Here is a 27,365-nt window from a genome sequence, read left to right on the forward strand (position 1 = left end):
TCCTTTATCTGTCCTATATTGTTTATTTATTTATTTAAGGCAAACAGACAGTTATAACAATACGCAATTGTACACTTAAATAGTAATTTAACAGCCACTAAAATTTGCACAAATGTATAATACAATTGAAGGAAATACAAAATTGAACAATACTATTGAAAACTACAGCAGCATTGTCAATAATAAAGCTCATCATAATAAAGCTATCAGATGTTAACAAAGCCATACATTTTTTGAGAACAACATTATTTGAGAATAATACCTGTAGAACTATTAGAAAAAATTAAAAAAGTAAAATTGAAAGTAAATTAAATAAAAAAAATAGTTTCTCGGTTTTCCCTGTTCTCTTACTCCCTTACCTCTTACCGAAGCCTTGTATCTAAGATCAAATAATTCACAATATTTCTAAATGAATGTTTTATAAAGTGCTCTTATAGCGAATCCCTTCAATCTACATCGATCAAAGATCTCTACCATCTTAGAAGTGGCAAAAAATCTGTCGATAAATACGTTATCGTTACCGCGTGTATGAGATAGAACGAGATATTTGGTGACTTGTTATTTCTCATACATACACTAATGTAAATGTATCTACCAATAGATTCATTTACTACTTATCTAGGAACTTTAAATAGATGTAATTGAAAGAAAATTTAGGTATTTTTTTAATATAAGTTTTTTAATTATTGATTCAAATTTTGACATGTTTTTTATGTTTGTCCCTGAATGTAAAGAATAATGATTTTTAATAAAATGTATTTTTCTATATCAGTTATTTTTACTATATTGAACAAATCTAAAATCATTATCCTAATGGCAGACAATCGTGACAGATATGTATGTATGTAATTTTACACTGCTTGATATAATAATGTGTTTATATTCAAATACGTATTTAAAGTTATATCAAATAAGTACAAAAAGTTATTACTTGCATGTAGTTAGCTTCCGTTAAATTCTAAAAACATTTATATTGTAAATATTTATAAAATTCACACAGCCGCTCATGATTAAGGATCACGAATTAATCCCGAAACTAGTCAAGCTTTCTCGATCTAATTACATGTAATTTAAACCGGTAGTTATTACATTAAATTAATACGAATTTTTAACATTAAAATATTAATAATGTGACGGCGAATTTAAAAGATTTAACGACTCAACCAATTATTTTATAGAAAATTATTTACATGAATCATTTAAGATACAATACAAAATGTATTGTAATCTGTAAATAACCCTTAAACGTCAACTTTATACAATTAGATAGATAGATAGATACTCTTGTTTCCTCCAAAAGATTACAATAGTAAACTTATTATAAATATAAATAATTACAAGAAATAATCACAATGAGAAAACAATGGGCGGCCTTATCGCTGAGAGCGATCTCTTCCAGGCAACGTTTGGATGGAGAGGAGTAATTATAAACAATTTGGTTTGGTATAGACAATTAACTATTACACAGTTAATTCCCCATGGCCGTGCTTGTCACACAAAAATGTCTCCAACATTAAAATTACAACTAATATTAATATTTTTTACGACCGTTAACTGCCAGACTAAAAATGGCAGTAATCAGAACAAGAGTTACCAACGTATAACGTTCGACGACCCGGGTCGTCCAACTTTGTCCTACCCAACTTCACTAGGATTCCTGTTCATTTTCATGACGCTGTTGATCGGAGCAGTGGTCAGGGCTGTGATGCTGTGGACTAGCATGTGCCTTCCATACAGAGCGGTGATGTTCGCTCTAGGTGGTCTAGCTGGTTTCTGGGCAAACGGATCTCCCGCCTTTAAACCGTTCGTGAACGTTTGCTACCTGGACATTGATGTATTATTGATCGCCTTTCTGCCTATAGTAGTATTCAGCACCTCATACAGCGTGGATTCCCACTCATTTTGGAGAAGTTTTCCTCAAATTCTTCTAGTTGCGGTTCCTGGGACGTTATTGACAGCTATAATGGTTGGTTTCATGGCCTTTTACCTGATGGAGTCATCGTGGAATTTCGCCACTGCCATTTTATTTGGAGTCGTGTGTTCCCCTATATTCCCAGTGGAAGTTGTAAAGCAATTGAAGGAAATGTCGAAGGGGAAGTACATAAGTGTGTTGCTATTGGGTGAAGGTTTAATAGGAGACACTACAGTGATGATAGAGTTCACAGCAATATTTGGTTATTTGGCCATGGCTATCACTGATGCTTCGCAGATTGCGTTGCTACTGCTTCGGTTTGCAGGCGGAGGGATATTGCTAGGTATCATAATGGGCAAGATAGCTGGTATGCTACTTTCTGCGACTTACAACGACATGTTATGTGTAATAACAGTTACATTAGCTGCTGCGTACCTCACTTATTATGTGGGGGAGAAGTTCTTATATGTTTCTGGGTTGTTGGGAACAATAATATGTGGTGTTCTAGTGAGCAACAAGAAGTCTACAGTAGCGGGGGATGTTGAACAGATAGTGTCCAGTTTCTGGACTATTGTAGTGCATGAAGCCAATACCTTAGTATTCACTATGGTCGGTGTGGTGATATTCGAAAAAGTCAGCTATGTGATCACTGTGCGCCAAGTTTCCTTGGTGTTTGTCACGTACATGACTATATATTGTGCCAGGTAATTATTTTAAATAATATTTCTAACATTTACCCTACTTTATTAGTCAGTCCTGAGGATTAGGATTTCATTTTCTTGTGTCAGAGCAGAGATAACTTTATTTACATTCATCACATTGAAATAGAGGGGAGGGGATTGTTAATAGTTAAGTCTAGGTATCAGTATGCACTGAGAGATTGATTTTCTCGCGGACTCCTCTAGAATCCAGCCTATCATCACGATAGGCTAACTGACTTGACTTCACGAGGATAGTGATAATGGGCGAGGACCAATCTTCATTCACTGGTACCACACCAGTGTATACAGATAGCGTAAGCGGAGAAACAATTCTATTTTCACTCGCTTGAAAAGAATTAGAGCAACGATTCACTCATTTTTAGTATATTATTTGTTTACTTTTTGACTGATTATATAAAATTGTGCAAGGTTACTGGTATACGCGGCCATGATGCCACTACTCCGCCGTGTGGGTTATGGTATGACATGGCAGCACTGCATGGCTTGCGTGTGGGGCGGACTCAGGGGTCCCTTGTCTTTGTGTCTGGCTCTGGTCGTGCTGCAGACACCGTCTGTAGCTAATATTGGAGAAGTGAGTAGAGTTTACTTTTCATGTATTAGTTGCATAAACGTAAGTACCTACTCAACATTTGTATATTTATTTATTCTTTTATTGAAGAAAAACCAATAGCTAGAAAATTTTATATTAAACAAAAAGAAACATTAAAGCCAATTACAAGTTTTCACAAATAAAAACAAGATTTAACTAATACACATGACATCGCTAATACAATTAACTAAATTAAACTTAGACTAACAATATTATAGTAGTATACACATCATGGTAGGCAGTTATGCAAATAAAAAATTGGAATCACACGCTCAAAGATGAACCATAAAAAACCACTGACTTAGCGCACGTCTTACGATATCTATCTTAGAATTAAATAAATCTAAACTAACTTTAACCGAAGATTGTAGATATTGCCCTTACATTATAAACAACTTGTTGTATTGAGTCGCATTGTGTTGTATAATTTTTATAAAATAAAGGTAGTTTCACATTATGTTTTATTTTTAGTTGATGTTTGATAAATTACGCTCGCTAACAGTAGATAATAAGTGCATGCTCATAGTTTTAAATTTCTCATTTAAGTGATTTATGTAAATCTTTAGAGAAATAAATGTCTTAAACCGTAAATCGAGAGCTTTAGATATTTTATAGAAACTATCGCTTGTACCTATAAGCACCTAATATTTTCGTAGACGCAAGTCTGTATGTATAAATAAGTATACAAATGCTATATAATACTGGCATTGCAGGGAGTAATTGGAAGCAAGTAGTTTAGGATCGTTCCTTATGGCAGTCTATGGGGGAGGCGTATGTTCAGCTGTGGACGGATAATGGCTGATATAACGATGATGATAACCTATAGCAATAAAACTGCTCACCAGGTGCCAATATGGTGGGCTTCTGCTGTTAGCTGGTGGTTTAGTTACAATGCAACACAGACATATTAACGAGTAGTTATGTGTGTTTGTTTTAAAACGGGTTTTCCTATATACTTACAATAATAAACTCTGAAACTTGAAGGTGCTGTGTGATAAATCTAGTGATAGATTTATTTATATTTTTTCGGATTTAGATTTTCATAATCCAAACTGCCGGCATAGTACTCTTGTCTCTTCTTATAAATGCCACTACGATGCACAAAGTCCTCAAGATGTTGGGATTGGCGGAGATTTCTCTAGCCAAGAAAGCCAATATGACTAATTGTGTAAAGCGCATCATGATGACCAGAGACAGGTGTATATCCATGTTGAAGATGGACAAGTTTTTAGCTGATGCTAACTGGGATCTTGTCCAGGAAGGTAAGCTATATTTTTGTTACATATTAAACACTTTATGTCATTCGTCAAGAATTTAGAAATCGCACGGAAAGGTTTATCTATTTCTATATCTTGGATTGTCTCCGTGGCACAGTGGTTGGCACATTGAGCCAATTGACCGAGAATCGAACTGGAACCTCATTTATGCAAAGGCAATTAATGGCCTCATGGTCCTGGCATAAAATACGCCATCCTTTCTTTTCCCGTGGGTGTCGTAAGAGACGACTAAGAGAACTAGTGGTAGAGGAATGTGCAGCAGTGTCCCTCTTAAAACATCTCTAAAAGCCTAACTGCGGTGGTCAATCTGCTTATCAAACTTAGAAACTACTGGCAAAACTTTGGTTTTCTTTCTTTTCTCAATGTCCTCTACCCAAAGGTTGTCTGGAAGAGATTGCTTAGCGATAAGGCCGCCTTTTGTATCATTTCTCATTACAGTTAAATAAATAAATAAAACTTCCCTTATGGGGAAGGCTTATGTTCAGCAGTGGATAGTTAACGGCTGACAAAAAAAGTTAATGGTATGACCAATTTATGAAATGAACTTTTCTGAATTTAATGTCTAATATATAATATCATCGAAGCCTAACTACAGATACTAACCTGTCTGCCAAGCGTGGTAACTTCTGGCAAAACCATTCTAAGGGGGGAGGCTACGATGATGATGTCAGAGTGAGACAGTACCTTTTAGTTACTGGTTGATCTTATATTGTAAAAGCTGCAAATGATGCATTCGTATTAAAATGCTATTTTGTATAACTTGGAACAACGAAATAAAAATAAACTGACGGGCCACCTGATGGACACTGGTAACAGTTGACTATACACATAAAAAGCAACATGAATATCATAGAATACACCGTAATGCATTGCACCGTAATTCCCAAAGAGGGTTGACGTCAGGCAGGTGCCCGGTCGTAAAACTAAAAACCAAATCTTTTTGTAATATGGATAAAATCATAATACGCCGACCCCAAATGATTAGAATAAGAGTAGGAAGATGATGACACCGTAATGCATTGATATCCATTCTTGTTTTAACATTTCATTCATCCGGTGTTAGTGATTCTAATGTACCTAACTCTAAATTCAATAGTATTTACTGAACATTTTAAAAGGTACAACTGTTAAGCATCCGTACCAGCTTCAGATATCTGGCCGCGACGAGGATAGCGAGGACGACACCTACATGGGTTATAGATATACCACTTGCCCTGACTGCGAGAGGGAGATACCCAATGAACCCACGAAGAAGGAATTCGCCGAAATGATGAGGTTAGCACAGATTTTGTCAGTAAGTTAATTTATTGATCACACGTGGTTTCGCATTCTAAGGCAAGAAGTAGTAGTAAATAAACTAAGATAAGTCGTTTTTGTAGTTGGTATTATTTTGTTATCATGAGTATTTTAGGAGACCCAATATAAGCCGAAGAAGAATAACATGGGGTGAGCGGTTATTTGGCTTTAATTACTGCTAGTTTGCAACAAGCCTAAATATAAAAAAAAAAATATAGAAGTGTACAGAGCAGTGCTCATTATATTACACTATGTGAAATATTATTTAATCCAATACCGGGCGGCGGTAGTTACTTACCATCAGGTGAGCCGCATGCTCGTTTGCACCATGTGTTGTAAAAAAAAGGTAGCTAAATTGATATGGGTATGAAAGAGCCTTGTTAAGAAGTGTTTTTTTTTTATCGAAATGCAGGGATAAGAATGTCTATTTACGGTTGGACCACGTAGGAACAAGATTGCAAGATTTTTGATAGTAGTTTTCCCAGTAGTAAATCATTTGAAATCAATCAATATTTAAATATAAATTAATTATAGCAGATCTATATACATTTTAATTCAGGGAAGCGAACCAACGTGTACTAAAAGCTATGAAGATATCTTACTGGAGACAGTATGAACACGGGAAGATCAGCAAAGACGGAGTCAGAACATTGGTACAAGCGGTGGAAGTAGCCGCGGACTCAAATGACGGGCGGATCAATTTAGATCAGCTTGGCACTCTATGGAAACCAAAAGTACGTATGTAACACATAGTTTTGTATATTATACTTTTAAAATCAGTTTGAATTGTTTCTCTAACCTTCCAACCATTCAACTTTAATTCCATTCATGTTTCTACCATTAACCATAACTTCTGTTCCACTTATGTTTTTGTTGCAAACCAGCTATGTTTATATGGCTGAGTTTCGGCTTGAAGAATGGAATATATAACTAAAAATTTCAGATATAGAATTATAACATTTTAATCCTCAGAATAGACAGTGCATGATGATCAGTCAGAATGCACGTCACATTCTATTCTATAATCTATACTGCTGTTAATGTTTATGAACTGTTGCTTTTCCGTTAACAGTTATGAGCCGTTTATTTGCCATTTCAAACTCTTTAAAAAGTTTTTAATTTCCTTTTATTCACCTACACTAATATGATTTAGAAACATAAAACTTTCTACATACCAATTCACTATTTTTGCTACTTAAAAACTAAAGGTGTATTTGAGTAGAACGTAGTTAGGCTTTCATGATGTTTTAAGTAGGACGCTGCGGCCATCTCTCCACCAATAAATTTCCTTTACGATACCCACGAGAAAAGAAGGTGTGGCCCATTCTATACCGGGAACATACAGCTATATTCACACGAGGATATTATTGCTTATTTCCATAAAACGTCAAGGCTCACGCAGTCTGGCTTCGACACAAGTTGGTGAACATGATGACACCTGAAGCCGCTAATGCCCAAGTGCCACAGAACGCTTGGCGGCAGCAGTGCTACCGTCTGGTCACCAACGTGTGGTTCGACGGGTTCATATACCTGATGATACTTTGTAATACGCCTGTCATATTGTGCGAAGTGGCGCTGAGACCACCCGTCTCTCTCACTGTTACTTATACCATCAAGTCGCTCAATTTGTAAGTGCTTTTTATAATTCTACCGTCATATCGTGATATTGAATAGCCTATAATCTTCTTTAAAAATTAGCTATTGCATTAAGAATTTTTCAAATCCGACTAATAGTTTCAGAATCTCTGGAGTGCGTTCAAACAAACAAATTTCTCTACTTTATAATTATTAGACTATTTTTATTTAGGAGTTTCCTTTGTTAGTGCAACTAATAGATACATTTTTTTCAACCAGCTCTATTCCAGGCTATATCTTTAACCTCCCTATACGACATGGCACCTAGTGATTTCTTTATCTGTCCCGTGTAGCTATTTCTCGGTCTTCCCCTTTTCCTTTTGCCCTCCATTTTTCCTTCTAGTATGTTCTTTAAAAAATTGTCATGTTGTATAAGGTGGCTTAGTATTTTGCCTCTTCTATTCTTTATTGTTTTTAATAATTTTTTTTCTCAATAAATCTATTATTAGTATACAGGGCCGTAGCTAGACCCAAGTTTAAGGTAGGGTAAAACACTTTTTGTTTGGGCAAAAGCCATAATGATGTGACTTCGAAAAAGCGATTCTTTCTAATTTTCTTGGAGCTTTTCATTTTAAGGTAGGACATTGGACCTTTCAAAGTAGGGCATTGCCCTTCAATGCCCCCCTCCCCTAGCTACGACCATGTTAGTATTGATAAAAAAATAAACTAGAATTCACACTAACTGTGCACTGCTGCGGTTTTCACTGCAGAAACAGAGCGCAAGGAATCGTAGTGGAGCGCAGTCAATGTGTACAGCGCCTTATTTATATGTCTTTTTTTTATGTAATGAAAATAGAATTGTGTCTTTGTCCGCGTTATCAATATAACGTATATTAACCACTAGTGAGAGATGATAGGTAAGGACTTTATGAGCATTCCTTTCATGATGTAACTGGGAACACAGTTCGAATACCAAACACACATGTTTCCGAATCACATCGGATTTGGTTGTCGGAATTTATTCTTACAACTAATTAATAACTTTAATATATTTGTACTACAGATTCTTTTACATAATCTACGTGATAGAGATGATATTAAAGATGTTGGCGTACAGTATCCGTGGATATTTCAAGTCACATTGGAATAAGCTGGACTTTTTCATTATCGTTATGGCTACTGGCGGTAAATTATTTTTTCTAAATAAAACTTCAGCCTATTCTATGGAAAATGATAGCCAAGGACACAGAATATAATATGCTATGCTATGTTTTTACATTATGCCACTTTATTCTTACTTTTCTATTTCGTTTCTATGTTTTATATAGCCTAGTATGTGCTTTAAAGTAACGATACACCATTAAATATACCAGAGGGAGACTGTATAAAAGTTTGCTTGGGTACCTCTATTCCATTTATGTTTCTAACGTAAAGCAGTTGTTTGCATGGCTGTGCTTCGGTTTGAAGACTGGGATATGGCAGTGAATTTACAGGGTACAAAGGCATAACATCAGTCCTCAGGAATGGCAACGCATGGGAGGTATCATGGGCGAAACAGTATACTCTGCTATATCCATGGTACTGTTAATGTCTATAGGTGACGGTTACCAATTTTCATCCGGTGGGCCATCAGCTTGATTGCCATTTTAAGTTGTATAAAAAAATTACAAAATAATATTATGTAGAAGACGGTTACTACTTTCCATCAGGTAGGCCGTTAGCTTCTTTGCAATTTTATGTATTACTAGCTGACTCGGTAAACGTTGTTTTACCATATACTTTATTTCTAGAACTATACATGAAAATTTATCGTACTACAATTATTAGTACTATTACAGAATATAAAAATCGCTATTAAAAACAGGGGTTGATCGTAAAAGGATGAAAATTTGAAGTTGTATGTATTTTTCTATGCTGAATCATAATAATATAAAAAATTTTGTTAAAAAAATATTTAGGGGTGAGTTATCCTTATCATTGAGGGGTATAAAAATGTTGATGTTGGCCCATTCTCGTACCTATTCGATATGCACACAAAATTTCATAAAAATTAGTAAAGCCGTTTCGGAGGAGTTTGGTAACAAACACCGCGACACGAGAATTTTATATATTAGAGATAAAAATATTGAATATTATGTATTATAAATTTATTTGGCTGCGTAGTCCCGACATAGAATAGACCTTCACTTCCTTTCCCGTGGGTGTTGTAAAAGACAACTAAGGGACGGTGAATGATGGGCTGCAGCGTCCCTCTTAAAACATCTCTAAAGCCTAACTGTAGTTGGCAATCCGCTTGCCAAGCGTGCCAACTACTGGCAAAACCCCCCAAGGTAGCGGTTTATATTCTGCAGTGGACGGTTAAGGGATCAGCCCTGAATTAAATATTATAATATTATACTTCATTATACTTATTATTATATTCTTTTACTTTTTATATTTATATATATTTCATACCACTGCTAGATCTGGTGCTGGACGTGATAGATGCACTGACCCCGTGGGACAAGTGGACGAACCTCAACTCCAGCGTGCTCACCGCCACCAAGCTGCTGAGGATGTTGCGCTTCCTCAGGCTGTGCAAGTTAGCAAGGTATCTGTTTTATTTCCAAACTAGTTTTCTGTCCAGTACTTCACATCCAATTTGGTGGAGTCGTGCTTGTATGATGTCGAACAAACAACAAACATATGGCACAGAGACTAGCAAAAATTCAATCTAGAATAGAGACAGGCAAAATCTCAATAAATTATTGTTTTGGTTTCTATTACTTGCACTTAAGACAAGACAAGACAACTTATATCAATTTTTAATATACATATGTCTCTCATATATCAGACATTATCTAGTTAGATTTTTTTTCCAACGATATGGACTTCCACAAACTAACAGTCTAGATCAGTAAAATAATTTAATAAACAATTTAATCATTTTAATAAGATTCAGGTTACAATAGGGTTGATATATCTGAAGAAGTTAAAAGCCTTTATAATTACAAAAAAAAATAAAGATATAAAGATTGTACTTTGTCACTGTCTGTATTAAAATATTTTTATTATTTATACACGTGACCTATTTCGAAATGTCATTTTATTAATATAATTAAATTGTAATTAGGCGATGACATGAAAAATATAAAAAATATAAGGTTAAAAAATATAAATAAATAAAAAATATATTTATAGCTGTATATCTAAATATTTAACTTAAAAACTAATATACGTTTTATTTTGATATGCCATCTAGAAATAGTTTATTTTATTCTTTTTCCTACTTCAGACATACATTATTCATAAAAAAAAAAAAAAATTTTAAATGATAATACATAGTCGATTTATGTATTAAATTTTTTTTATGGGTGAAAATGGAATGATAACCCCGGTATCGGTTTACGCTGGCGGGGCACGAGTGAGGGATAATGGGTGAGGATGAAATTAGGTGATTTATTAGCCCGTTGACCATTAGCCCGTCGTGATGAATTCTACGGGATTCCCCCTGGGGATATAATAGGATATATTTTCAACAATACAACTGCTACATTCCATTATTAACATACCCCCCCCCCCCCTCCCCCATTAAGAAGTCACAAAGCGGTGAATTATATTTTTGATAATCATAGTCCATCAGTAAACAGAGACGGCCTGTTTATGTTTTCAGGGTGTCTGTGCCTAAAATTATGGCATACATTGATCGAATGATTGACATACAATTGGCCTACGGTTACGACGTTGGAAAGGTCAGTATTAAATTATAATCGTTCTTATTACGTACACCGCTGAAGTTATTTTTCACTGTATTTATTATTTAGGGTTTCGTGACCGGTGAACAAGAAGTATGTAATTTGCTGCCTCAATTGGTGGATAACATACAAATACAGGAAACCTTGAATGCTAAATTGGAAGCAGACAGGTAAGTTTATTTGAAAAACAAATGCTCATAACATCTCACGTCAAAAAGGCGTGTGTGTGGGTGTGTGCGTGTGCGTGTGCCTGTTAGTGTGCGTGTGTATTACGCAATATTGCTAATTCTGAAATCCGAAATGAAAGGATTTATTCTTTACTAGCGGCCCGTCCCGGCTTCGTACGGGTGGACATTTTTACATTTTAAAAAGTGGCTATTAAGGCTGCACACGCGACCTTAATAGCCACTTTAAAAAAAAATCCCAACATATCCCTTTACTGCTTTGCTCCTATTGATCGTAGCGCGATGAAAAGTACACTATAACCTGCCCAGGAGTATGAACAATAATCGTACCAAGTTTCGTTAAAATCCGTCAAGTAGTTTTTGTTTCTATAACGAACATACAAACAGACAGACAAAAATTTTACTGCATTTTTGGCATCAGTATCGATCACTAATCACCCGCTGATAGTTATTTTGGAAATAGATTTCATGTACAGAATTGACCTCTCTACAGATTTATTATAAGTATAGATTACTTTGTTGATCCTATATTAAATAATCTTACCTCATTATTCATAAAAACTAAAATCTTCTATAAATCTACTTTTACTATTTTGTCATTTTCTTTTATATTGGGAATGTAATGTAATTTTTTTTTCTGTTTGTCTGTATATAATATTTGTTCCGGCATCACGTAAATTGGATGCGGTTTTCACAGTGATTCTAAAGGACTAATTTAAAATCTGATATACATATATAGCTGAAATTCTTCTAATGTTATAAGTATGAAATTTTGATATTTATTTCATGATTATTTTTAAGAGGGTATTTTATATGACAGTCTAGGCGGACAAACCCACGGGATTCAGCTAGTAGACCAATATATTGTTTACCATAGATTGGCAGTCACAAGACAGCTGGGTCTCTTGCAGCGGGATCGGCCATGGACAGCTATTACGGTGAAGACCAGGCAAGCCACCACTTCGACTTTGAATATCATGATATTGGACACAATGCAACTTAAGGAAGAAGGTTACTATGTCACTTTACTGAATCATCATCATCATCATTATTAGCCCTTAATCGTCCACTGCTGAACATAAGCCTCCCCCTCTGGGGGTTTTGCCAGTAGTTGCCACGCTTGGCAGGCGGATTGGCAACCGCAGTCGGGCTATAGAGATATTTTAAAAGGGACGCTGCTACCCATCCCTCGGTTCCTCTTGGCGGTGCAACTAATTAATGCATTCTCTTCCAGTCAGCCACTCATCCGTGAGAGATGATAGATCACGTGATCGTGAGGACGACAGCAGATCAGGTCAGCTGGCTCATCGTAATGAATTCGATTAGAATTGACCACGATGATCTCCAGGAGGACCTAATAGGATACATTAGGGGGGAAAGGGATTGTTAGTAATGGAGACTAAAAATCCTATTGCTAGCAATATACCGAACCAGGTCGACCTCCACGCGGTGCCCCCTGGAAACTATCATGGTTAATTCCTGATGAATTCATCATGATGGGCTAACTGGCCCGTTTTCATTCTCATCGATCACCCTTCACTGAAGCACTGCCAGCGTATTCCGTTAGCGCAGGCGGGGTTACCAATCCATTTTCAATCTACAAAAAAAATAGGATACATTACTAACAATAGGGCTCTTAGACCCTGTTACTGACAAATTTTGGAGGTTTTGCCAGTATGTACTAAGCTTCGCAGGCAGTTTGGCAACCGCAGTTAGGCTTTGGAGATGTTTTAGGGCGCTACTAACTTAGCCGCCTCTTACGACACCCACGGGAAAGGAAGGGGTGGCCTATTCTACGCCGGGACCACACGGAACTGACGATGAATACTGGGTGTCATTGAAATCGTCGCGCTGTGCTGATGAAGTGTGCCAGTGATTGATGATAGATGAGGATAAAGTGTGGTCAGTTGTCCTATCATGATGAATTCACTTGAAATATGTCATGATGGTTTTAACGAGAGACCGTATGGAGTTGAACCTGATATGGTATATTGCTGTGGAATGCAATGGGATCATTTCCTGTAAATTTTTTTAATGGAGGATAATGGAGAATGATTCTATATGCGTTATCGGTTTTTTTTTACTGCTTTTGTTGTTATTATATACTGTTATTCCTCCGTACCCAGTAAATTCACACCATATCCCACTCTTCAAACCGAAACATAGCCATACAAACACAACTGCTTTACGGTTGAAACACAATGGAACAGAGGTACCCAAGCAATCGAATTTTGTACAAAGTCTCCCTCTGGTGAAATTGACGGTTGACGGTTTACACTGGCGGGGCACCAGTATGGGATTATAGGTGACGTTGAAAGTAGTTCAGTTGGCCCAGCGTGACATATTCTATAAAAATTTACCATGATGGTTTCTAGGGGAAACCTCGGTTGAGGTCGATCGAATGGGGTATATTGCCAGCAATGGAGTTGTTAGACTCCATTACTGGTAATATACTCTCGGTCATTTCCTAATTACAACAATTAGGTATCCCTTCTATCTCATGTAATGTGTACTTCGCTTACGTGACATGGACATTGCAGGCTTTTTGGATGAAATGGAATATCGGCTTTTGGTGAACGCGATTCAGGAGAAGGTGCAAATGTGTCGCCACAAGGGAAGCCTGGTGGCGCCCTCATCACCAGAGGTGACATTTTTGCATTTATTATACACCAGATTATATTAATCATCACCATCATATCAGCCGTTAATTGTTCACTTTTGAACATAGACCTCTGTCATAAAGAAGAGTTTTGCCAGTAGTTGCCACGTTTGGCAGGCGCGTTGGTAAACGTAATTTCCCTTCTGATGATATTTTAAGAGGGACGCTGCTGTTCATCCCTTTGTTATAAGCTTCTTTAGTCGGCTCTTACGACATCCACATGAAAGGAAGGGGTGGCCTATTCTGTGCTGGGATCTACACGGCTCATTTCACACGTGAATTTCCCAAGTAAATAAAGTTTAATATTACAAATTATATACAAAGTTAGACATATAAATTTTTATCATGGATTTAGAAAAATAGTTTTTCTGTACTTAGCATTATGTCTGCATTACCCCTTCAAATTAAATAGCTATATGACTATTATACGTTGCGAATAAGGAGGTATATTTCGTATTTGTTCGTTTGCTCAATAACATCATTCTATTGTTATTTCGTAATACATAGGCATACAGCAGTTCTCTAGTATTCTCTTTCTATGGGAGAGATCATAGGAAATATGTTATCTGTGGTATTATCAGAAAGACAATTTTTTTTTATTTGACATTAAGTTCATTACAGACCCAGCTTCGTGCTGTATCGTGGCTGCAAGGGAACGAGAGGGTAGCTGATTACTTCCTGGAGAACTCCAATATCATTAATTATAATTATAACGATATTCTCATTTCTAGAGGTACTTAAACTATAAGTGATATGTCGTTTAGTGCTAGTAGCTTAGAAGATTATCATATTAGAGTGATGGTACCAAAAGTTGAACACCCCCCGATAGTTGAACAAATTATTAGAAATTCAAAATAATAAAAATTATATGCTACTTTAGCAACTGCACTATGTTTTTCCATGAACGGCATCAATTTCTTTGTCTGCTTGACATAAAAAAAATACATTTAGTTCCCAAACATGTTCACAACAAGTGATTGTTCCTCTTAATGAATCCATCAACAATTAGCCACGATGGTTTCCAGGGGGAAGCGAGTGGAGATGTTTCTTGGATTTAATGGATGATAAAGGAATAGTAACCTCACCTGCGCTAATATTATACGTTGGCGGGGCACCAGTTGAAGAAAGATAGGTGGAAATAAAAAATGGTGATGAATACATCTCCAGATGTATTCATTCAGCACGATGGTTTTCAGGGGAGGGTGGTACGTTGAATTTGACTTGACAGGGTATATTGCTTGCAATGGGACTGATAGTCTGCATTACTTTATTATTTATTGCAAACCCTTCTTCTCAGCATGCAGATGTTGACCTGATAGGGAAGGTATATTGTTAACGATGGGGCCATTAGATCACATTACTGGACTAGCCAACAATCCCTTTTCCCTCTATCAAGTGAGCTGTCAGCTTGTATGCCATTCTAAATTGCACGAAAAATTTATTTACCAGGCGATGAACCAAAGGGCTTATACATCCTAGTGTCAGGTCTTCTCGAGGCCACATACACGCCTCCAGACGGAGATGTGGAAGAAGCTATACCCAACTATGAATTTCTAACGGACTTGAAGTTCGGCGAACCGAGCCAGGATTACATCGTATCGGGAAACGCAGTCGGCGTTCTTGGGGTATGACTATATTTATCATCCACTGCTGAGCATAGATCTCTAGGGGAGTTTCGCCAATGCCAAATTTTCCATGGAAGTCCCCATAGTTTCCACGCTTGGTAGGCGGATTCGCAACCGCAGTTAGGCTTTGATGATGTTTAAAGAGAGATGCTGCTGCTCATCCCTCGATGAGTAAGTTCTCTTAATCGCCTCTTACGACATCCACGGGAAAGGAAAGCAATGATATATTAAAGGTGGTCCGTGAACAATTTTTAAGCTAGTATATTTTTTTACCAAATTTCAGTCAAATTCGTTCGCCCTTGAGACGTGATTGCTTAACAAACATTCAAACATTTTTACAAATGTTAACATTTAGAATTCTATTCGTAGAGTTTTTCAATTTTTTATTGTATTTTTTATACTCGTATTGATGCATCTCGTGCTATTTATTATTTATTAAGTTGTATTGTTGATAAATTTTTCAAAAAAATAATGATATATCATCATAGCTGTAGAATACTGACGGATCTTTATATGTAATCTTTGTCAGATCCGTCAGTATTCTACGACTATGACGATATATGCATTTATGAGACGAGCCATGAGAGTACAAGAAGCTAGAAATGTATATAAGGATAAAGGTCTTTGGCGCTGGCTATTCACTGCCAATTTATGAGAGAGATTTAGCGTGAAAATAGATATAATAAAGAAATACAAGAAGAAAAATATTGACGAAATGATGTAATACCTATAGAAAACAATTTTAATAGGTCGTCAAAAGGATGTAGTCATAACTCCGTCAGTTCTAAACCGATTTTTTTTTGATAAACATGAGCAGTACCCAGTGAAGGGTGATAGATGGACATAACATGAAGAATTAACTGTTTCGGCCATGGATTCTCAGTCTCCATTACTAACAATCCCTTTCCCCCAAATGTTCTTAGTTGTAATTACAATTTTGTATTTTCTTGACAATATCTGTTACTTTCTTGCTTGGTTGCCATTCCGTGAGGACTCAGGTGTTATTCCTTTAGTACCCAGTACATCATTCACCCTTTAATTTCCTGCCATATCCGACCCTTCAAACTGAACACAGTCGCCTCTTACGACACCTACGGAGAGGAACGGATGGCTCAATGCAAATACAACTAAAAATGAGCCTGTAAAGTTATTCGTTGAAATTTTTGTACGAATTTGGTTACAAATGTTGAAGCAACAATTTTCTTAATTCATGTTCTAGACTCAATGACGAGAAGTTGAACTAAGAAAAAATATTTGTTAAGTAAAAAATAAATTCTGAAAAATAAAATACAATGAAATAATAAAATAAAAAAAGAAACTTGATACAATTTATCTATATATATAAATATTAATCAATTTTCGTTGTAATTTTATAACCTCACCTATCCAAACCAAATGTTTACTTTGTTTGGACTATTTAGTAGATAGAGATCACAAAACGGTCAGCGGTTCTTCATTGATATTTTATTATGAATTCAATAAATGGCGGATCATTTTGTTAATGGGGATTTTTGTGTCAAATTGAAACGTGAATCAATGTGAAACTTATTTCAGTGTTGAGGAGAATCAATGTACGCGAAGCAAATTGTCAGCGATAATTATTGCTTTGTGTTTATGATTTTTTTTTTGATGGGTTGGGTATCCATTACGCTGGCGGAGCAATGGGATGAGAATGAAAACTCAGCCCATCATGATGAATTCATCAGGAATTAACCATGATACAGGGGGAACAATCCCTGGTTGGGTATACTGCTAGCAATGGGTTTCTCAGTCACCATTACTAACAATCCCTTTCCTCCCGTTCTAAACCGATTTGGAAAATTCTTTTTTTTTTATATCTGATAGAATATACTTATAGATTGATGCCATAGAAATTTTATCAAAATCGGATTATTAATTTAGTTTTTAAATCAAAATAATTGGTTTTGTCACAATTGAAATAGTATTTTTTTTTTGTGGAACACAATTTTTATTTATTGTGTCTATATATCCTTTTTATATTAGTCTCGTATCAATTTTTTTTTCAATGTAATGAAATTACATTTGAAAGTAATATAGAGTAGTATTTTTGTCATATGAATATTGGATATATACCCAACAGGTGTTAACAAATCGCCCCTACAGCTACACGGTACGCTGCGACTCAGCGGTGCAAGCGTATCATATCACCATGCCGGTGATTAAAGAGGCTTTCAATCTCGCCCCCCATCCCATCATGGGGTAAGTCCGCATTTTTCTTTTTTACTAGTATCTGTTGAGATCTCATATCCCTATCACAAAATTCCTTCCTTTCCAAGATAAGTGTTAGGTATGATTTGTTATAACTTTTATTGCTTCCTTGTAATTATGAAGGGCATACACACTGTAAATGAGTTGTTCTGGTTAATTTTAAAGAAGTCGCTACCTCCATATCATGCGTGTGGTAGCGAAAACATATCTATCGATAGATTCGTTTCCTATTCCTAGTTTTAATAGTGAATTTATACAATTCCTATTTAGCCTAGAAGCTGCAATGTGGCGGGAGATAGGCATAAAGCTATCCATGATGGTGCTACCTACTGTGCCAGCTTACCATGGATGGTCGGCTGAGAAACTAAGCATGAGGCTGGAGCATTCCTTCGTGCCGTGTCTTAAGGCGTTCAAGGTAGGATTGTTCTAGAAATCCTTTCATACTCAATCTATGAATAATATCGGCAAACAGGCAACACCAAAAGTGTCACTAGATTTAGAAGAAACTTTTGTGCGTACTTTTTGAAGAACCTCGGTAATCGTAGTAGTAGTCTCTGGGTAAAATTTAAAATATACCAAAAGTTACATAGGGAGAGGAATAAACATTACTTTGTTCGTCTGTCTGTTATCTCACGCCCGGTTTAGATAAAGTGACTGCTAATGACCCTTTCGCTGCGTTAACCTAAACGAAGGCAATAATAACATTATTTTTTTTATACAACTTATAATGGCAAACAAGCTGATGGCCCACCTGATGGAAAGTGGTAATTGTCGCCTATAGACATGAGCAGTACCATTGACATAACAGAGTATACTGTTTCGCCCATGATACCTTCCATGCGTTGCCATTCCTGAGGACTCAGGTGTTATTCCTCTGTACCCAGTAAATTCACGCCATATCCTACCCTTCAAACCGAAACACAGCCATGCGAATACAACCGCTTTACATATTTTAAAAGCTGTATTTTATAATTGTGTAATACTAAAAAACTTATCTGAACCACATTCAGGTGTTCGTTGTTAATGAACTGATGGAAGATATAGTATTGTTAGATGGCATATGTCAGGATATGGCCACCAGAGAGGTGTTTCAGCCACCCTGTTATATACCCAGGTAACCAAACATCATTTGTACATGAACACAACCATCAATGGGTGGGGGGAAAAGGATTGTTAGTATTGGAGACAAAAAATCCCATTGCTAGCAATGTATCTATCCAGGTCGACCTCCACGCGGTTCCCCCTGGATACTAATATGATTAATTCTTCATAATGAATTCATCATGATAGGCTAACTGGCCTGTTTTCATTCTCATCTATCACCCTTCACTGGTGCTCCGCCAGCGTATCCCGTTAGCGCGGGCGGGGTTACCAATCCATTTTCATCTAACAAAAAAAAAAACCATCAATAGATAGTATCTACCTGTAGCAATGTCATATATTTCCTGTAAACCTAATAACACAAGATAAATATAATATATATGATACTAGCGGTCCAGTACGTGCTTAGCTACGTATAAAGTGAAATAATAAAAAAAAAATTAACATCAAATTTATTTATTCAAACAAAAATCGCTAAAAAACTGAGATAAGTACACACACACATATATGTTTGTATGAATGCACTTAACAATATGTTTAAAAATATAAACACAAAGCAATAATTATCGCTAACAATTTGCTTCAATCGAAGCACGTCCAAAATGAAATGACCGCATGAATGACATAACAACATGCTTGTACTGTCAACACTGAAATAAGTTTCAATTTGACAGCACAATCCCTATCTTAAAAAAAGTTTCAATTTGACACAAAAATCCCCATTAACAAAATGATCCGCCATTTATTGAATTCATTTGTTACAAAAAATGTGATAAATGAAGAACCGCTCGACCGATTTTGTGCAAACTTCACATGAACTATCTACTAAATAGTCCAAACAAAGCCTAAACATTTGGTTTGGATAGGTGAGCCCGTTCTTAAGTTATAAAATTACAACGAAAATTGGCATTAATATTTATATATATAGATAAATTGTCTCATCAAGTTTCTTTTTTATTTTATTATTTCATTGTATTTTATTTTTCAGAATTTATTTTTTACTTAATAAATATTTTTTCTTAGTTCAACTTCTCGTCATTGAGTCTAGAACATGAATTAAGAAAATTGTTGCTTCAACATTTGGGTAACCTAAATTCTAATACAAAAATCCTGCACTCGAATAACTTTACAGGCTCATTTTTAGGTAGGTAGCTGCCGAGTGATCTGCCATAGATTGAGCCATCCGTTCCTCTCCGTAGGTGTCGTAAGAGGCGACTGTGTTCAGTTTGAAGGGTCGGATATGGCAGTGAAATTAAAGGGTACGATGATGTAACTTCGTAGTCCTCAGGAATGGTAAAGAATGAAGGGTACTATTACGAAGTGGTGTACTGTGGTGAGATGGTAAATAATGTAGACACGGATTTTAGCAGAGAAAAATGTATTGATAGCAACCAAGCAAGAAAGTAACAGATATTGTCAAGAAAATACAAAATTGTAATTACAACTAAGAACATTTGGGGGGAAAGAGATTGTTAGTAATGGAGACTGAGAATCCTATTGCTAGCAATATACCCAACCAGGTCGACCTCCTCGCGGTTCCCCTTAGAAACTATCATGGTTAATTCCTGATGAATTCATCATGATGGGCTGACTGGCCTGTTTTCATTCTCATCTATCACCCTTCACTGGTGCTCCGCCAGCGTATCCCGTTAGCGCAGGCGGGGTTACCGTACCATTTTCACCCATCAAAAAAAAAAAAACTAAGAACATTCTAAAATTCAATATATAAAAAAAGTAAATAATAAAATCTAAAGAGTTTGCATCGACCGGTCGCCAATAAGTACCATGGGCTTTATTCCATAGCACTGTTCATGTCTATAGGCGACGGTTACCAATTTCCATCAAATGGGTCACCTTGTTTACCATTTCAAGTATCAAAACAAAAACTTATAATACATGAAACACACTTTAAATTAATACCTACCGCCACCAAAGGCTACCCTTTCCTTTGGCATGGGTGTCGTGAGAGGCGACTATGGGAACTTAATAATCAAGGGATCTGAAAGTGTAACTGCGGTTGTTAACCAGCCTGCCAAGTATGGCAACTACTGGTAAAACCCGCCAATAGGGAGGCCTATGTGCAGCAGATATCAGCTGGCTGATATAATAATAATAATAAAATATAATACCTACGCTAGAACAGCTCATCGGTTGATCTTCCCAAAGCCCTCCCAACTGATAGTGTCGAGCAGTTGCCCGGAGACCAAGCTGTTGATCATACCAGCAAAGGATACGGATGAACTGGACATAATGGAAGATGAACTGGACGACATGCAGTGCGAACTGGTACGTAATTAGGTATATGTTAATGTACTTATATTTATGGTATATAAGCTGTGAGTTCCTATATTAAGTTAACAGAAGGCCCACTAAATACTTTGCAACCGACTCCAAAAAGAAGGTTCTCGATTCTGTTGCATTTTTTTTTATATTATTTTCCTCATAACTCCGTCAATTCTGAATCGATTTCGAATATATTGAATTATTTTGTGGAACAAAATCGAATACTGTTATTTTAGAATTTATTATAAAAATATATCTTGCTAATGTGTTAGGAAAATAGTAAAAGATAGAAACAAAAATTAATGTGTGTGTATTGAGATATTTTTTCTTAGGATGATGTTTACTTATCATTTAAGAGTTTCTACTTGTCAGTGCAACTAATTCATTCATTTTCTTCTAGCCACCTCTATTCCAGGTCATATTTATTTATTTACTTGCTGATTTACTTGCTTATTTACTTATTTGGCGTAAATTTACTTCATCATCGTCTTCCTACCCTTATCCCAATTAATTTGGGGTCGGCATATTATGTTTTCTATCCATACTACAAAAAGATTTGACTTATAATTCTACAACCGGTCAACTGCCTGACGTCAACCCTCTTTGGGAATGCCTCGAATGCCCCAATCTATATCACTCCTGTATTAGATTGGTAATCAATAAGTGCAACCTTTAAGATGGACATCTTCGGTGAACTCTTTCAATTTTGAGTCTTAAGAAAAGTTAATGTTTCAGAAATACATATGATACGGAAACATTTTATTAAATAGAGGACATAAAATTTTTTGAAGACTTAAAATCACAAAAATCACGGAAATTAGACAGAAATCGGACTTGCTGAAAAATACATTTACTTCAATGTTCCTTGACAGTTCTTTTTACTTAGGTATCCAATGTGTCCTCCCGTTGCCTGTACCATAAAGTTGTGCGGAAGTTATCAAGCGAGTCCCGTGGTCCGAGTCGGCGCACGCGCAGCAAACGGCGCCGAGGCGGGATAAGGCGTGTCAACTATAGGGAGTCCGTATGGGGCAAACAGATATGTTAGTATCATTATCGTTATATCAACCGTTATCTGTACTTTTCAAAACATAGACCGACCCCATAGACTACCATAAGGAACAGTTTTGAGTCGCCTACACCCATTCTCTCCCTACAATGTTTTTGAGGTCGTCACTCCATCTAGTGAATCATCATTATTATTAATAGGTTGAAAAATTATTTTTGACAATTCGATCTCTAGCTCACATTTCTTTACTATATGGGCTGAGAGTGTTTATTTTCCACTACTATGGAATACCATCAGTCGGTAAATTTTAAACTACTGTTTTCCGACGCCATTTTTTCAGTCCTGTGATGTTTTCAATCTATTAATAATATAGGATTTCTAATCGCAGGGTAACGTATTATATGTCTATATGTATTTAAAAAAAGAACAGAGTTTCGTGGCTCCGGTTAAACTGTTTATAGTTACTCTTCTCTATCCAAAAGTTGCCTGGAAGAGACCACTCTTAGCGATAAGACCGCCCATTGTTTTCTCCGCGTTATGTTTTCTTGTAATTGTTTGTATTTATAATAAGTTTACTATTGTAATTTTTTGGAGGAAACAATAAATAGTATCTATCTATTTTCAAATATATTTGTATCATGTCATTTACTGTCCTATCACTGGGCATACATCTTACCGCATAAAAAAAATTATGTGGGTGATAAAGAAATGGTGCTGTTATTATACGTGGTATCAGTTAAGGATGACAAGTGTGGATAAAATTAAAGGGCCTACCATGAAATGTTTTTCGAAATTTTACGGCCGAACGAATTATGGTACATGATAATACTGTTTAAAAATATTAATATTTTAATATTATATAAATCATAAATCTTAGGATTTATGGCGAATGAAATGTTAACCTCCGTTTACTGGGCCGTTTTCGATATGAAGAAAAACACGAAATTAAGTTTGAAAATTCGTAATTTCATTTCATGGTAGACCCCTAGGTCAGTTGGCCCATCGTGGAAAATTTACTAGGAATTAACCACGACAGTTTCCATCTTGTAAACTTATGTTGTTTAATAACGTGACCGGTATCTACTGGTACAATAAATTATCCCGAGATAGTCTGTGACTCAAGGTTGGACTTGATTTAACGTCATTAGAAATGCCACGCATAGTCGCGGTTATCAACTAGTGCATAATTATGTAAACATTTTAATTAAGGTATAAAATACGTTTACAAGTGTCTGTTTTATTTTCTACTGCCTTTTTTTTTGTACCACTAAGGTGGCAAACACGCATACAGCCCGTCTGATGGTAGACAGTTACTGTAGGCTATGGACGCCTGCAACACTAGAGGTGTCACGTGCCCGTTACTGATCCTAAAGAAACCTTGCCTTTCAAGTTTATGTAGTTTTAAATCCAACAGTATACTATTCAATTGTAGGGAACTGCGATTTTTCCCTTTGTCATAGGTAAAAAAAAACCTTAATATATATTTTTTAATATATGACATAGCTGATAATTTGTCATAAATATTATTGTTAATATTATTTTTTTACACAGCAACACCAAACATAGCAACGGCGCAAAGCGAAAAAGAGCTGAATTCAAAATTTTACATACCGAGTTTGTTGAACGAAATGGTAAGTAGAAACATTCACGCAACTTGAAATGACTAACAGATTAATGAACCACCTGATGGAAAGTAATAGCCGTACGTCACTTATACCATACCATATCAGCCATTAACTGTCCATTGCTGAACATAGGCCCCCTTCGTAAGGGGGGGGGTTGCCAGTAGTTGCCACGCTTGGCAGGCGGATTGGTAACCGCAGTTAGGCTCTTTCTGATGTTTTAAGAGGGACGCCGCTGCCTATTCCTCTACAATCAAGTTTACTTAGTCGCCTCTACAACACTCACGGGAAAGGAAGAAGCGGCCTATTCTATGTCGAAACCTGTTTTTAATTTTTTTTTATACCACTGAGGTGGCAAACAAGCATATGGCCCACCTGATGGTAAGCGGTTACCATAGCCTATGAACGCTTGCAATACCAGAGGTATTACGCGTTTGCCGACCCTGAAGAAACCTCTTTACCCCGTCTTTGAAGAACCCCATGCTGTAGTGTCTTAGGAAAACCTCGGCAGGGACCTCATTCCACAACCTGAGTGTTCGTGGGAGAAAACATGGAATGGTGGACTTGCCATTCCTTTATAGTATTTTTATATTATTATAATTATAATATTTATTTTTACAATATTTTTATAGTGGCTGAGAATGGAATGATAATCACTACTGTGCTATCGACGTGCCCCCAAACGTACTGCTCATGCAGTATCTACCGAAACCGAGGTCTAAAAGGGGCGCCGTGAAGTAACAAAAAAACATTATAGGATTAATAAAGGATCGCATCCAATTCGAGTTTTATGTGAACCTGAATGACTTTTTTGTCGTCAGCCAAGGGATCTGTCGGGTTTTTCACGTTATGAGCGAAGTATGCTATGGCTGGCCTTGTGTTTATGAACATTATAGAATAGCAAGCAAGAACAGTTGTTTCACGGCAGAAATATGAGTGACACAATCTGATACACTCGTATTTTTTTTGATGGGTGAAAATGGTACGGTTACCCCGCCTGCGCTAACGGGATACGCTGGCGGAGCACCAGTGAAGGGTGATAGATGAGAATAAAAACAGGTCAGTGAGCCCGTCATGATGAATACATCAGGAATTAACCATGATAGTTTCCAGGGAGAACCGCAAGGAGGTCGACCTGGTTAGGTATATTGCTAGTAATGGGATTCTTAGTCTCCTTTATTAACAAACCCTTTCCCCCCGATACACTCGTATTGTATGCATGCAGACAACTATTGTACAATATTTCTCTCTGATCAAATAATGTATGTAACAATTAAATTATTATTTGCAGTCTGGAAAACTAGAACCGTCAAAGAGTAAAGGTATGAGATCTCTCTTAGTTTCTTTCAAATCAAAGTTTCTTATTTATAATAATTATGCCTCTTTATATATAAAAATTCTTGACCAATCCGCGCACTAGTTTGAATTCCATTACCTATAAATGCTAACGTTTGACCATTGCAAGTTTGTCACATATATAGCTTGCTAATATTTGATCTTTACAAGTTTGTCACAAAGATGGCTTGGTAATGTTTGACTTTTACAAGTTTATGACATAGACAGCTCACGTCTCCCTTTGCACGCTCTAAAGATGTGTATATATATAAGATGTGTGTCTATATCAATTTACACGTATACCTTTTGGAGTTACAAATGGCGTATCAACATTTCAAAGAACGATGCAATATATTATTGATAATGAAATTTTTTACAAATACTGGTTTGTTTTTCTATTATTGACTTTAGTTTGTGATGTTCCCTTTCTAACTACTATTGTCTGTAATAATACCAATGTATCGTTATTTTTAGTCGAATTAAACCAATATTTCCCTATGGTCTATATCGTTTTGTATCAACATTCCTTGCTTAAGATATTATATTAGTTCGATATTTTTTCTTTACAACAGTTTAGAATACCGCGTATATAATAAGAGATTTTGCAAAAGCATCTCTAGGTATGTACTACCTAGAACATTAGAGCCTATTTAGAAAAGTCCAATTCATAATATGGTTTGACCTAGAATCAATCCGGGACTTCATTTAACAAAAAGCTACATTTTTTTAACATAAGTAAACGAGCATGCGACTACCGCTGCCTATGATCACTCACAACACCAACGGCATTGCAAGTGTGCTGCTGGCCTTTTAAAAAGGAATATGCTCTTATTTTGAAATTTATCTATGATGTCGTATCGGTTCGGAAATACTGCTGGTGAAAGTTGATTCCAAAGAGTGGTTGTAAAAAAAAGTTCGAAAATATTCGAAAGTTTTAGTATAATTATATTGATATTTAATGTACATTTTAAAATAATGTTTCAGGAGAAGTAAAAATGGGTGAATTGTCACCAGAACCATCTGTGCGGAACCAACGCTCCGAACAAGAGGTAGGATCGCATATTTATTTATTTATTTCTGTGGTACATCAACAGATTACAAACAAAACTTTTACCAATAGAATACAACAATATTACACTAGCGAATAATAATTAAACTAGCTACTGAATATACGGAGACTGTACTAGGCAAAGTGATCTTAGATCGATTAATCGAAGATTCGATTTTTGCATTTAAAGAAATCTAGTTTTTTATTCGATACATACCATTGAATTGATATTTCACACTAAAAATATCGAGATTCTATTTTTTTCTAAATGGATAAGAACCTTAACATTATTTACAATTACTTTAATGCATTTAAATACATGTAAACTTACCACAACCAATAATTTTGTTAAAATAATGAAAAAAAAAATTATAAAGTTTAATATAAATAATAAAATGTCGATTATTATGGTGCCCATTTTATTTGGCATAATTAGGTTTCATATTAAAAATACAAACTCGAAAAATAATGGGCTTTGGAGATATCGATCTTTAGTAAAATTGCACAGGAATAGCAATGCATGAAGACTGTGGAAGTTAGTGTTTTCAATGTTGTTCAGTTACACACGATTTGTTGTATTGCATGTTCTAGATTTACAATACAATGCTCACGAAGAACAAGAAGTCATCTTTGGAGAAGGGATAAAATATGACTAAAAAATAATTATTGAACATAGTTTGATAATAGTGAGGAATATTTCAAAAAATTCTAAATCATTTTTATATTTATTTCTAATCGAGATTTGTACTTATTTAAATTATTCAATATATTTTTATTATTGTTTGATAAATGCATTTTGTGTTCAGCCTTTCTCCACGTACCTATACATATCCTTACTCCTTCTCCTAATAAATGTGAAAGTGAATTTGTTTGCTAACGTATAGCGCGTTATCGATTTAACCAAACCCTATGAAATTTGGTAAACACGTGCTATATGCGATGGACGAGGATATAGACTACTGTTTATCCCGGTCACGCGAACAAAGTCGCGGTTAAAAGCTAGTAGTTTACCAAATCACTGGGTCAGCCTTTAACTGTCCACTACTGAACCTAACATAATTGTGAAAACCTCATTCAGTTTGGTGCAGAGACAAAGTTTCTAAAAAATATTGTTTTATCACCTTATTAAGACCTCTAATATACATTTTTCTTATATATCTCCCTTGT

The 27,365-nt window shown here is 35.9% G+C and overlaps 1 protein-coding gene across 1 annotated transcript; it reads left to right on the top strand.

The window, feature by feature from the left end:
* The first annotated feature begins 4 nt into the window (after positions 1-4).
* On the top strand, positions 5-26,988 carry LOC113511224 (sodium/hydrogen exchanger 10-like). The gene is made up of 23 exons (XM_026894840.3): positions 5-2,616; positions 3,043-3,205; positions 4,260-4,485; positions 5,619-5,775; positions 6,356-6,530; positions 7,189-7,424; positions 8,435-8,556; positions 9,835-9,961; positions 11,024-11,102; positions 11,175-11,275; positions 12,168-12,301; positions 13,831-13,934; positions 14,571-14,682; positions 15,399-15,574; positions 17,676-17,794; positions 18,074-18,218; positions 18,814-18,917; positions 21,043-21,190; positions 22,074-22,227; positions 23,745-23,824; positions 25,107-25,137; positions 26,135-26,199; positions 26,790-26,988. Exons 1-23 carry the CDS (start codon positions 1,364-1,366, stop codon positions 26,841-26,843), a joined length of 4,065 nt encoding a protein of 1,354 aa, XP_026750641.2. The 5' UTR covers positions 5-1,363; the 3' UTR covers positions 26,844-26,988.
* The last annotated feature ends 377 nt before the right edge of the window (positions 26,989-27,365 follow it).

This window comes from Galleria mellonella, unplaced genomic scaffold, assembly GCF_026898425.1.
Source record: "Galleria mellonella isolate WM207_F2 unplaced genomic scaffold, CSIRO_AGI_GalMel_v1 utg133, whole genome shotgun sequence".
NCBI classification, from domain to species: domain Eukaryota; kingdom Metazoa; phylum Arthropoda; class Insecta; order Lepidoptera; family Pyralidae; genus Galleria; species Galleria mellonella.